This window comes from Zosterops lateralis, assembly GCF_965231275.1.
Source record: "Zosterops lateralis genome assembly, chromosome: 11".
Taxonomy (NCBI): domain Eukaryota; kingdom Metazoa; phylum Chordata; class Aves; order Passeriformes; family Zosteropidae; genus Zosterops; species Zosterops lateralis.
In genome coordinates this window covers 6,564,999-6,579,508 of record NC_139771.1, presented here as the reverse complement: position 1 = coordinate 6,579,508, position 14,510 = coordinate 6,564,999, and the positions used below count along the sequence as shown (strand labels likewise).

The 14,510-nt window shown below is 42.9% G+C and overlaps 1 protein-coding gene across 2 annotated transcripts in view; it reads right to left on the bottom strand.

The window, feature by feature from the left end:
- The window catches only part of SYN2 (synapsin II), a gene marked incomplete at its 5' end in the record, with an annotated part of 156,982 nt that overhangs the window by 73,572 nt on the left and 68,900 nt on the right, over positions 1 to 14,510 (bottom strand). For both annotated transcript variants that reach the window (XM_083869302.1, XM_083869303.1), the window contains one exon: positions 2,621 to 2,710. In XM_083869302.1, the coding sequence (XP_083725428.1) occupies positions 2,621 to 2,710 (90 nt within the window). The remainder of the gene's footprint in view (positions 1 to 2,620; positions 2,711 to 14,510) is intronic.

The window sequence follows — 14,510 nt, the reverse complement described above, 5'->3', positions numbered from 1 at the left end:
TTTCCTACTGTCAGATCAAACCAATTCCTAGAGAAGCCCACAGAGCTCAATAAGCACAAAGGTTAATATTCAATGATTAATATTCAGTGGTTAATATTCAATGGCCAATATTCAGTGCTTAATATTCAGCGGTTAATATTCAATGGTTAATATTTAATACCTGTAGCATTTCTCCAAATCCATTTGGATGGGCTGGTGCCTTTTGGATCACACTCTGCAGCAAACAGATGTTTTTTGCTTTTTAACACACCTGATCTCTGTTCCTATTTCACTTTTACAGTAATTAGACTTTAAACTCAACTCACCCAGCCCAGATTGCCTTGTCCATGCACCTTGCACAAAGAAATGCTTTCTCTGATATTTATGGACAGACTGTAATACAGATGGCGTGCCACAACTGGTTTTAAAAACATTTTCTATTTGTCCTGCTATAAAATATCCCACATGAGGCATTTCACAATTCAGGTCTGTCTGCTTTGATTTCTGGCTGAGCAGAAATCTGCCCAAACTTCCCACAATGGATAGTACAAAGAATTTATTTTTTTCCCCCTCATATCAATAAATGTGGCAAGAAAAGCTTTACAAAAACCCAGCTCAGAATGAGATTTTATTTTCCCTGAGGAAGATCCTCCAAAGGCTTGACTACAAGGTGGCATTCTGAATATGTTATTTCAATAGCAGGATTTTTACTGTGGTGGCATTGATACCTTATCAACAGCAGATTCTTTCTACAACATTTTCTTTTTTACTTCTTGAAACTGTGTGTGTGTTACATGAGAGGGCAGAGCAGAAATACAGCCTGGCACAACATTTGAATTTAATTTGAAAATGGCTCAAATGACTTTTGGTAAGAGAAGGGAAAAGAAGAGAGAAGGGAGGCTGTACAGGTGAACAGAGAAAAAAGAAAATCACCACCTGGAATATTGCTGGTGTTTCCCCCACGTTCCAGTTAAATTTTAATTAAATTGTTCAGCAATTACGTTGAAAAAAAGCCGTGTTGTTTTTTGCAGAGAACAGAAGAGGTGGGAAAGCAGTGAAATAAAGGGAACTAATTACCAAGGGAAAGGCTGTGGATATGACTCAACCAGCAATGAGTTCAAAAGCCTCACAGCGTTTTCTGTAATCAGTCCGGGATGAATGTTTCTGTTTCCAAAAGTGTTTCATTAAAGCAGCTCCATTTTTACACAAAAGAATGGCATCTTTGTTTATTTACCTTGCCTTGCCTAAAGCCTCGGCACAAACCATCAGCAGAGGGTGAAAGGAGCACCCCTGGCACGCTCAGCTGACCTTCAGTTCCCAAAGATTTGGGGCTCTTTCCCCCTCCCCATATCCCCCTCCCGAGCTGGTTTTCACTGGAGGGGGGCACAGCTCCAGGTTCCCGTTTGGAGAATAAGAAGGGAAGGAGAAAAAGCAAGAGTAGCACCAAAAAACATATTTTAAACCGTACTTGCCAAGTTCTGCATCAACAAATGCAAGCAAGGCCAGCTGCTGATAAAAGTGTTGAAACCCCCAAATGAAATAACATGATGTGATTTCAGTGCAGCATCAGAAAATTCTGATTTCCCGATTGTCTTAAACCCACTCTCAAAAAAATTCAACTAAAATGCTGTCTTGTACCACACTGCCTGATTATTTCCCAAGCCACAAAGTTCCAGATAATTTCTTGAGGAGGAATAAAACCCAACAAATGAATGTCATGGCAGCAGCTCTGAGTGGCAATGCAATACCCAAACGGATTCATTTTCTCTAGCTTAACATTCATTACCAGAGAAATGTGTAAAGAAAAATTACTTGGCTGTGGAGAACAACATCCAAAACGTTCAAACAAAAGAGAAATAACTTATAAGTTCTGACTTTAATGAGCAATGTAGAGGAATGAAGACAGGGAAAAGCACTCACAGGGTTGCTACTCTCAGAAAAAGATGCCATATAGACTTAGAAGTCTGACACATTAGTTCTTGCCCCAAAATGAAATGTTCTTTGTTTTTCAGGGCTGCAGTTTAGCAATGCACCTAGAAGTTCTGCTTTTTTCAGTAAAATTACAGCCAATCTCAAGTTGGAAGGATACCTTGAGGGTCACTGTGTCCCACTCCCTGCCCCTCACTGCTGCCTAAAACTAACCACACCCTAAACCCATCATCCAAGTGCTCCCTGGGCTCTGACAGGCTCATCTCTGTTATTTTTCTGTGTGTAAAACTCTGAGAATCCATGTTAGCTCAGGCACCTGAAGATCACATCTCACAACCACCCTGATTCTGGCTGAGCTCAAAGCCCTGCAGTGCCCAGCTCATCATCTCCAAAGACAACTAATGCCAGAAAGGACTGGAGGGAAAACAAACCATGAAAGCGACTCCTGCACTTTCAGAGCTGTTCAGTGTCTTTGGAGTCATTTAATCTCTCTGAGATCTGCAGCTGGGGCAGCTGAAAAATCAGCACTTCCCATGTGAGCACCCTCCAACTCACCATCACAGCGATTTCAAGTGGTCACCCTGTCCCACCCCCCTGAAAGCTGCCAAAAATGCCTTTTGGAGTAGACAATAAATGGGAAAAGGGAATTGTGTGTCCCAGCCCCTGTTTTACAGGCACAGAAAGCAGATTTAGCCCTGCTGCTTGCACCTACCATCTCCTTGTGGTTCGGGTAGAATGTCTGCTCGATGAGAGGGAACTTCTCTGGGCCCAAGGTTTTGTAGACAGACACCAGCTGGGCAAACTGCAAAACAAAGCAGGAGAAAGCAGAAAGCTCAGGAGGGAAACCACACTGTGCCCAAATGAACTCACATTGACATTCTGCTTCTTATCTTGGGGTGTTTGATAAACCCAGCAGGTCCTGGGGTGCAGCCTATCCCCTCCTCCTCACACACCTCTTTAATCCACCCCAGCTGTGACTTCATGTACAGATCAACACAGAAAAACATCTTGAAAAGTGAAGCCCTCACAGGTACAGAAAATTTAAATACATGGGAATACTGGATTTCAGATATCTCCCTGTCTGTGTGTTTGAAGGCAATTCTGTGATGATAAAAATCATCATAGTTTCACCTTTTCTGTTATCTTAAACCTCAAGCCCAGGTATATTTATCATTTATTTAGTGACTGGCACTTCCCTGGCATCAATTTGGTAGTGTTGGCAAAGAGATAAAAGCAACTGTGTCATGCTAAGAGGACAGGTGAGGAACAAACAGGAGAAGTGTCACCTCCCAGGCTGCAGTCATGAGCCATTCCCACATCCTTGAATGGGAATGACTTAAACTGCTCCATGTTACCCCATTCCTATCCATGTTTTTTTACAGAATATTCTGATATAACACATGGCCATCCTTACACCACCACCCAAGATGGAGATGATTTAAACTGCTCCATGTTACCCCATTTCTATTCATGTTTTTAACAGAATATTCTGATATAACACGTGGCCATCCTTGCACCACCACCAAAGATGGGAATGATTTAAATTGTTCCATGTTACCCCATTCCTATTCATGTTTTTTACAGAATATTCTGACATAAAATTCTTTCACTGCTCCTGTGACACCTCCTGCCCACCCCTACTCTGCAGCAGCTTCACAAAGAACATTTACATGTAAAACAAGAGAATTCTTTATTAAGCAGAGCTGGATTTGGGGCTGTTCCCTCTCTTTACTGAGCAGATAAACTCCCCTCTGGTAAGAGCTGGAGAACCAAATCCCCCTGAGGCCGGGCTGGGGTTTCCAGGGAGCAGGAGGGCTCTGGCAGCCAAGGGCCAGAGCTGTTCCAGGGCTCCAAAGCTCTGGCCTGGCCATGCCTGTGATGTGTTCACTTGTCACCCTGCCAACGTGGGACATAAACAACTCAGCACAAGGCTCTGAATAGTGGGATTTGCTGGTTGCAAACAGCACAAAAAGCACGGGACAATGGCACTCTGTCCATAATGCAGATAAAATACCTACTCTGAGGAGAGGCTCGGGGGGCAGTGAGAGCAAAAACTATTCGAAAGGGGAAAAAAAAACAAAACATGAAAGCTTTGCTTGCGTTTCCAGCTGGCAGAGAGGGCTTGTTTAATTTCGTGGTGTTTGCTTAGGTTTGGTAAAATACATCTTTAAATTCAGAAGGCCAGTGGAAAATGCCTTCATGATGAGCAGTCTTCACCAAAAAAGCCCAAGAAATTGTAGTTGGGGTGTGTGCTGTGCAAATCAGGCCTCAAGGAAAGGAAATATTATCACAGCTACCAAAATAAGGTGGTTTGTGCATAGGATTCCTGACAACTTACTCAATATTTCAGTTCTGATCCAAGAGCCAAACTCCACAAGAAAATACTTACTATGAAATACATGATTATTTGCCAAGCAATTGTTAGGTTAAAATAAATCTATTTACCTATGTTTAAAGTAAAGACCTCCAAAGGAAAAATTAAATCATATTATTGTGTTTCCTGTGATTCATTCCCTACTTTCTTTTCCATTTTCACTGGAAGAGAGCAAAAGACACTGAGAAAATGGCATTTTCTGTAGGGGTTGTGGCATTAATGCAAGAGGTAAGACAGCTCTAATTGAGATGAATTGCTTGCAAATGCTTGTTTACTTAGAATAAAATAGTATCAACTGCAGATAACAAACATGTATCACTCCAAAGTATCCTCTAATCAGTGATTAAGCTGGGAAATAGCATGCAGGATAAGCAAGTTTCAGTATTTCAGGCAAAGGAGAGAAATCTCTCAAGTTGCCACAGCTGGGGGAATGATTTATCCTTTACCCTGCTGAGGTGCTGTTTCACCTCTGTGTCTATAAATCTGGGGATCTCTTGTCAATCATTCCTCTCCAGAAATCCTGGTAAATTCAGCTCCAAGTCACATAAAATTTCAGCATTCTAATTGTACATCCATAAACCGCCCTAAATATTTGTTATTTTCCCTGACTGCTGCTGGGCTATTTATAAAGAAGAATTTAATTTAAGTTTTGATGAGCTTCTATCATTTTTTAAGTGGCATCTGGACTATATAGTTTTGTATTTTCTTTTTCAGCGGCTAAAGCAAATGAACTCCAGTCCTAGTGCAGGAGCATCATCTGAATTATCTAATCCAATGTCAAATGTTCACAGACATGGGATGGTCATGAAATAGGAAACAGTAACAGAGCCACTGAAGTATTTTATATGGATAGCAAAACCCATAATCATCTAAAAATCCTCAACTCCTAAAGTTTAGTATTTCAGCAGAAGTCATTTTTACATCTTAAGAAAAAAAAACAAGGAAGTGGAAAAAACTTCTCTGTTAACAAGCTGAATTTACTTCTCATTTTCCAATTTTATGTCTTATTTTCAGTCAAAAAGGGATATCCTCAGGTAGTTGTGTTTACAGTTTGCAGATTATTATTTTAAAAGGAAAATGGTTGGGTTTTGTAGCATTTGTTGCAATGTCAGCTCTTTTCTAGCCAGGATAAAATTCCTCCACACCCAGGCCAGGCTTGTTCCTTTATAACAGAACAGGGCAGTGAGAGCTGTGCCTTTTCTCCTCTCCAACAAGGGTTTTAACATTGTTAAAAATAGATGATAGATAGATAGATAGATAGATAGATAGATAGATAATTTAAAGATTATGATGAGGATGATGATAGTTGGTATAGAGACATTGCTTTGTCAGGAATTCTGCTGTGGGCTTTGGGAAGTTCCCTGAGCTCTAAAAAGGTGTGACAAATAGGAGAAATATTTATTAAAAAAACCCCTTATTTCCTTTGAATTTGTATTAAATCTTTCTGGGCTTGCAGCACCCCAAGACTGGAACTCTAAATGTGACTGCACAGAGCGTGCTGTAACCAAACAGGAGTTACCCAAAATCCCTTTGCTATCTTCATAAAAAGTCAGATAATTACTTTCCTTATCACTCTCAAGGAGTTAAAATGTGCTTAATTCCATGTATGCCATCTCTGAGAGGCTCGGATTTGTTCCTGAGCCAACCACCCCAACTTCTCCCCTGGAAGATAATCAGATCTGATATTTAAAACTAATTACTGCAGATGGTGCTACCTTTAATTCCGGAAAGCTGCTAATCCCCCTTGCCAGGCTGCAGGATTTGTAGCACTGCCCACTCCACTGGGGAATTTCCTGGGATGTTGAGTGGAATTTTAACTCAAGGAATTGCATCTCCTTCTCCTGCTCCCTGCTCAGGCAGGACCCCTGGGCTGTGGGGTTTACTGAACCCTTTCTGTCAGAGATTTCCCTTTTTTGAGGGTTCTTTACCTGTCCTCTTTACAAGCTGACAACTCCAACTGGCCATCCAGTGTTTCCTGGGAACTAACCCAACATCCAAAGTCTCTGGATAGTCTGTTACACCCACCCAGAGGAGCTGGCATTCTACAGGAGCAGAGAAATGGGAAATCTTGGATGGGTGAACACTTCTTTAATCTGTCTGTCATTAAAAAAAAACACTTTCAGCTGAAATTTGTCATTAAAAAATCACTTTCAGCTGAGATTTGACTCATCTCTGGCTGCTCCAAGGTGTGGGCTCATCTTAGGAGTGAAGAAATTCCATGAATTACCAGTTCACCTCTGGATGTCACCTTCCAAAGGCATTAATGAGGATCAGAATTCGTGACTGAAATTCCTGAAGTGAAATTTTCTCATTTTCTGGTGTGATCTCAGTGTTCACTATGGATGGATGGAGGCCTCTGCCATGGGATTTTCCCTTTCCATGCACAGAGGGAAGATCCCTTTGGCCCACAATGACCTGCACAGGGCCCTTGGAGGGTCTGCAGGGATGGAAAGCTGAACAACGAGCTGGTTTGCCTCAATGGGCTGGTTATGTGACAATTTTAGGGATTTAACAAGGAAAATGACATGTTGACTTCTTCAGCCCTTCAGATGGCACCAGGAAAACTGACCTGAAGTCCATTTTTAGGCTGAAATGTCCCTTTTCTGGCTGAAATATCCATTTTCAGGCTGAGGCTCAGAAATGTGGCTGGCCAGTCCAGAAAGGCTGGGTTATCTTGGGAGAGTGAGAGACGTTCAAAAGCACAAACAGGGCTCCTTGGAGGCCAACAAGCTGAGACACAAACATCTGAGAACCCTCAGAGGGAGGAGGAATGAGGCAGTTGTGTGGAAAGGCCTGGCAGGATACATTTGACACATGTTCTCTGTGGGAGGCAATCAACTTTGGCCGAGATTTTTCACTGTATCTCCATTTTATAGTGTCTGTATTGCACTTTAATATTATATTACTGTATTTTTAATACTATTATTACCTGAGGAGCATCTTTTTGTGCTCTCCATGTGCTTCTTTGTTGAGATTGGTCCACATCTCCTCTCTTACACTTTAGCAAACACTGAATACTTTTCCAGAAGGCTGAGTTCACACACATCTGATTCACTCCTTGGTCCCTCCAAGGAGACTGGAGGGGAGCAGACCTCTGACTGATGTTCTCCTCTGCCAGCAGGAGCTGACAGCTCCATCCAAGTGTTCAAACCCCCAGAGTCAGCCCAGACTTGGCACGGCCACTGAAAGGTGAAGCAGTGCCTACAGATCCTTTTGGGCACAGCAGCAGAATGCAGAGAAGATGGGACTGGCACTAGAACTTGGTGTTCCTCCCATGGTTTTCCAGCAGGACCCAAAGCCAAAGACAACACAGCTGGACTGGGAACACAAGGATTGCCTCCATGAACCCTGCATGGCGAGTTTTATACCACAGGTGGCTTGTTCTGATGCCTTAAGCTTTACCTTTCATATTTTCACATTCTGTGCTGCCCAGGGGTGAGTTCTGAGCTCACAGTCAGTGTCACTCAGCTCTGCACACAGCAGGGACACAAAACAAATCCTTTTCCTGCTGCACACCAAGGACAACTTTCAGGCCCAAAAGCACAAACAAGGGTGGCTGGAGGGAGGAACAAGAAGGATGGGACCTCACAGCCTGGAGCTGGAATTGGACAATTAAACCCCAATATGCAAATGGACCAAAACTTATCAAAGTGTGAGACCTGGTGACTGGAGATCCATTTTGTGTCCATTTTGGGCCCACCTTGGGTGCAGCCCTGGCCAGGCTCTTGTCCTGCCCAAGGTGTATCCTAAAGGCCTTTCAATAAATCTCTACTTTATTCTCCAGCTCTGCCCAGTCTCTGTTCCAGGTCAGCCTTGCCAAGGCATCAGTTTCCTGAGGCTTTTGCAGCCCACAGGAGTGAGGTGATCTCTGCCTCCCTGAGATGAGATCTGTCCCTGATGCATTTTCCCCTCAAGCCCAGCCCTGGGATCAGCAGATCTCCTCTTTGTCTTTGACTGCAGCTGATATTTCCTCACTTTCTTCACTTTTAGCTCCCTCCTCACCCTCCGGGGTTCTTGCGGCACCTCCTGAAGTGGAGCTGCGCAGCCCCTGTGGGTGTGCTGGCCCTTCCCAGAGGGATTTGGACTCTGCTCCAGCTCCCCAGAATTTCCAAGGGCATTTTCTGGGCTCCTGCACCTCCCCTGCAGCATGAGAGCTGCAATGTGAGAGGCACAGCTTTCCCACTGCTAATCACTGCTGTAATTAACTGCTGGAATATTTTCACATTAGAATTACAGCTGATGAGATCCAAACCATTAAGAGCTTCTACAGGATGCAAAAGAAAAAAGAAAAGAAGCCTTAAATAAAAACCTCATGCCCTTGGAAGAGCTGCATGGACTGGCTTACAAATTACCAGAATGCGTCCATGAGAGAAAAAAAAAAAATTAAAAAAGTTTTCTACAACAGTTGGAAAAACAGGATTTAAAAAAAAAATCCCAAAGAAGCAGAAAAGGGTCACAGCCAGAGACATAAAAACATCTCCTGGCTTGCAGGGTTGGGCAAGAAGGCATCTGGCAAGGAGAGACACCTTGGCTGGTGCAAGAGGCACTGACAAAATGTGTAAACAGTGAGGAAAGCGAGATTTAAGGAAGACGTGTGGATTAAAATGAAGGAAAACAGCCCATGAGCACAGAAGGGTAGAACACAGATCAAGACATGCCTGGGATAAAAGAATTAGCAAAAGGTAATACTATGAAGCCTAGATTGAGGGGCCTTCTGCAGTCCTCTGTTTTGGAATGAAAATTTAGAGAAGGAAGAAAGTTTTTTGTGGAAGTGAGAGGCTCTGGGGACTCCTTCCTGGGTGCTTTTCCAGCAGTGAGAAAATGCACTTTATTCCACTGTTATGGGAACAGGGAGTTCAGTGTTCTGACCAGGGAAACATTTGTGCTGTTGTTTATTTTGATGGGACTTGGCCTTGTGCTTCAGCACTTCTCAGAAGGGTTTGGGGCTCACTGCAACAGAGAGAGATTTTCTTGGGTTTGGGTTTTTTGAGAGATGAGGTCCAGTTCAAACAGGAGGTTTCCATAAAAATATTGAGTTCAGTGAGAACTTGCAGAGGAAAAAATCAGTGCTGGATTTCCAGGGTGCATTTCCAGGGGGGGTTTCAGTGGTGGATTTCTGGGGAGGATTTCCAGGGTGGAGATTTCCAGGGTGGTTTTCCATGGTAGTTTTCCACAGTGGACTTCCATAGTGGTTTTCCATGGTGGACTTCCAGGATGGTTTTCCATGGTCGATTTCCAGGGTGAATTTCCAGGGTGCATTTCCAGGGTGGAGATTTCCAGGGTGGAAATTTCCAGGGTGGATTTCCAGGGTGGGATTCCAGAGTGGATTTCCATGGTGGAATTCCAGGGTGGATTTCCGGGGTGCAATGCAATCCCTCAGACACCACCATCCAACCTGTTCTAGGCCCAGCAGGGAGAGCCAGAGGACTCCTTGGGGTGGCTGATCCCCAACCAGGGATTTCATAGCATTTTAAACTGAAGCACCCACTAAAAACCCCTCTGAGAGCAGGGGTGGTGCTCACACACCCCCAAAAGAAACCAGGACACTCTGAATCCATCCCAGAGGGAGCTGGAGCTAAGGACAGAAGTGGGATATCCAGGAATGCCAGAGGGGAATGGCAGTGCTGGTGGGAGCTGTGGAGATGATGTGGGAGAGCTGCCCTGGAGGACAGGGAGAGGATGGAGTGGGGATTGCACTCCTGGAGACATCACAGGAGGGATTTTCCTGGATGGGTGACAAATTCCTGTGTCAGGAAGGGGAGTCTCACCCTCCTGATCCTCCTCAGCTCTGAGTCACCACAGTCACACCTCAAAGAAGCAAATATAACTGAGATTTTAACTGAAAAAAATGATTTTCTAAGGTAATTTAATGGGCAATATAACACACGGGTTTCCTTTCTAATTACATATTAAGATTACTCAAGAAATCAACCTTAATTTCCATAACCTGGCCTCCAGATGTGGATATTTGCTTTAACTAAGCACAAAAAGAGTTTCTGAGTCTCTACTGTGGCAGATAATACAAAGGACATGAACCAGAGCTTTACAGTTTTGAATATTAACTTTCCAGCCTCTGTTTGAACACAGTTTCCTTCACCAGAAGGTAAGAAACAGTTAAAAAGTCTGAATTTTCTTTTTGAATTTTCTACCCCTAGAAATGTTCAATGTCTGTAATGGATGTCAAGAGTTCCCACTGTTGCTTTTTAGTGCAGAGGAGAATGGGGCAAAGTGGCTACAACCTACTACAAAATTCAGGAATGCAGTCAAAAAATCCCAGTCTACTCTTGCATTAAATTATCCTGATGGCAGTAAATGCTGGTCAAAGCAAAATACTCCCATACTCAATTTATATATAATGCATTTGAGAGTGCAAGCAAGGATTGATAAATACAGAGCTGAGAGAATTCCTGGCTCTATGGAACAGAAAAATCATCACCACACTGAGATTTATTTATTATTTAAGGATCTCTGTTGTTTTTTTTGGTTTTTTGTTAACCAGGAATTTCAAGTGAGCTTACTTATTTTAGGAAAGCAAAATCAGCAAGGAAGGCTGGAATATTCTCTTCCTATTCCAAGACTGGAATATTCCCTTCTTATTCCAAGACTGGAATATTCTCTTCCTATTCCAAGACTTGATTTAACTAATCTATAAAGAGGTGCAAACACACTACTATGTTTAAGATATTTAGATTTCTAGTTATACATTTATACTTATATTTATGAATTTTGCTCCACTTCAATGTTCAAACCTGGTATTAAATTGTCTTTTGACCAAAAGGTTATAATGTTTTCACCTTATTTCTGGCACAGTTATGTGAATTTACTTTCAGCTCTTGCAGGACAAATCCATCAATATGTCTTGCTTTAAGTGGCAAAGAGGGCAAAATCTTCACTGGTTGACAGAGAATTAAATTGGGTTTTATTCAGATTTTTTATGCAGTTTTTTTATTCTTAAGAAAGTTCTGCTTGGAGGAAAAACACCTGTTTGTTTGTTTGTTCTCTGCCTGCCCTGGACATGCACAGGCCTCTGACTTCACTTGAAACCTGTAAATCCAACACTTTTCTGTAAAAACCAAAATTCCTTTACTGCCTTTACCTGTCAGTGAGATCAATCTTGCCAGACTGGTTGAAACAAGAAAGTTCAGTGCTGGCTTGATCTAATGAAATACATAAAGCTGACTAAAATACATCTCAGTGTTTCTAACATTTATCATGGTGGCAGACATTAAATTTGAACATCCCTAAATGTGCTCCCTGAGTGAGCTGCAGCCAGATTGCAGGTAAGCAATCTCCAGCCTTGACCTTTAAGAAGATCCCTTCTGGCACATAAAAGAGAGCAATAACCAGCCAAATTCTATCCCATTGCTCAGCATTAATGTACAAATCTGACTTTTGCTAACGAGCACGAGGTTTTCTTATAGTGAAATAAACATTGAGAATTTCTTTCTTTAAAGCCAACATGTGAAAATCTCCCAGTTTTACAGCAAATAGCTTTTCAAAATGCTTCTCTTCTCAGACACATTCATTTTGTTTGTTGTTTGCTCTCCAGAAGATGCTTTGACATGAAATTGAATCTCCTCTGCGTGGTTGTGTCTCCCATTAGCATAGCTTCAATAATTTGTGTCAACAGGAAGCTGGAAGGAACAGAGCTCATCTCTTTTTTTCTGCTCCTCCCTGCAGAGTCCTGACAAATGTCCTGCCAGTGCCCCAATCTGTTGCTCAAGATTTTTAAAGTGTAACTGGGAGTGGAAAAAGCACAAGAGACCAACTTGGAGCAGCAACACAGAGGAGAAAACAAGGTGAGGAAGAGCATTAGAAACCATCAAACAGCAAGAAAGGGCAGTTAAAACAGAGCTTCCAAGAAATCCAGGTAAAAATAGAGAAGTTAAATGTCCAGTTAGAGCAGAAAGATGAAGACAGAAAAGCATCTGCAAAAGAAATGCAAAGCAGAACACGGTTCATGAAGCCACGGAGTTGTGTAAGCTTGGCAAGAGGAGCAAAACAAGGAAAATATCAACAAACTTGCAAAGAAGTGTTTGGCTGTCTGCTTCCAAACTGGGGGAAAAGAAACAAACAACAACTGTGAGATTTACAGTACTACCAGGTCTGACAGGAAAAGCCATTCCCAGCCTTCCCTCGGAACGGCTGCGGGTGAGCACGGAGATGAAATTTGGCATCACCAAATGTTCTGGGGCACTTCTGTAACATTTCAAAGCCCTGATAACAATAAATTCCCACAAAAGGGCAGAGTGTGACATCTGAAGATGTTTGAGCACAGGATGGTTCCCATCTGGAGCTCTGTGTGAAGAACACCAGACCCTTCCAGCTCTTTTCACACACTCCCAGGTATCTCTGCCTCCCTCTCTGGCCCAGAAAACCCTCCCCGCCTGGTTCCCCTGTTCCCACATGCCTGCAGGGATGGAGCAGAGTGCCAGGAGTGCAGTTTGATGGGGCCAAGCTGTTCAGCACCAGCTCCCAGCCCTGCAGAGCCAGCTGCCTCTCACAGCCTGGGACAGCTCTGCCCGAGCTGGGCACACCTGGGCTTCCCGAATCCCTCTGGGACTGCCTCCACTCCCTATTTCCTAAACACAGACCCTTCCACCACCCTGCCAACAGCCAATTATGGTCACAAATAAGGGTTGTGCCCCTCCTTCAGCAGAGGGAATGTGTGATGAAGGTGTCAGCAGATCCTTGAAGCCTCCCAGGAGAACAGATGTGCAGCCAGCTGCAGGGGCTGGGATGATTTCCCTCTGCACTAAAGGAACCAGCACTGCACTCATGGAACTGATTTTGGGAGGGTTTTCTTCCTCTCCAGTTGTGTACAGCTGCTCTACAAAAGGGCAGTGATTCTGGAGTCTCTGCAGGCCTTGAAGGTTTATCACTGTCATAAAGAACCTGGAAGCACCAACCCAGCCCTGTTATGCCTGAAATTATCATTTCACAGTCAGGTTGAACTGACATAAAATCCTTTATTCTATCTACAGCAGCCTTGGACATTGAACCTTGCAGCTCCTGAGAATTAAATCAAATGTAATAAAAATAATAAATTTAATAAATTTAATAAATTAAATTTGCCTGTTTGGTGTCACTCAACTCCCCCTCCCTGCCTGACTCCACTTATCAGCAAACTGCTGGACACAGTGGGGTGGGCAGGGAATAAACTGGGCTGTTCCAAAAATACTATCACCAATATGGACCCCCATCACCTGCAGGGTTGCATTGAAGGAAATCCTTCAGTATGCAAGTTTCACATGAATCATTACAAGAATCATGCAAATGGATCCATGTAGGAAGAATTTATGGGTTTTTTTTTAAATTCAACACAGGACACTGGGAAAAAATCACATTTTGTATTTTTTAATACATGTTTTTTTCGTTGGGGTTTTTTAAAATATTATTTCCCCAGTCTAAACAATGAGATTTTACCCAACGCTGCAAGCACTGATATCATCAGCACATTTTCCAGTTCCTTCTGGCCTCCACAATCACTTCACACACCTCCACAGAGCCATAGAATTATTTAGGCTGGAAAAGCCCTCTAGGATCACCAAGACCAGACACTAACCTTGAACTTCTAAGTCCACCATTCACCCTTGTCCTTGAGTCCCACATCTATGTGGAACTTAAATCTTAAATCCCTGCAGAGGCAATGGCATCAGGTACTATGGGAAAGTTTGCATACAGACTAACTCCTAAGCCTCAGCTAAGGGAAGCCTTCCTTATTTCCTGACTGACATTTTCTAAAGGAAAACAGATAATTTAAGATATCAAATATTAACTTTGGATAACTAACGATGCTCTTTTTTTTCCTCTTTACTTTTTTTCCCCTTAAATGCTTTACAGCAGGATCTGCACCCCATTAAACACGAGTAAAACTGTCAGGTGAATTGAGAATCCTACAAGGATTGTGGATGTTTTTGCCTCACCTTAACTCAGTGTAGCTGTAAATTGAACCAGGTAAAATTTTGGTCTTGTTTGATGAGGTTATTTCATGCCCAAGACAACTCCTTTGCAACATGACCCTCCAACTGAAACACTGTAATGTTTTAATAATAATTCTTCAGCGAGGGCATGAACCTTAAAATGGTTCCTCCACAGCTCTGTGTGAGCTCAGCAATAAAGAACTTACTCTTTATTTATAAAGCCCACGCTCTCCCCCCAGCTTTCTGACAATCTTACTAGTGAAATCTAAGTGCAATCCACCGTGAGCCAGGGCCATGAATTCTCC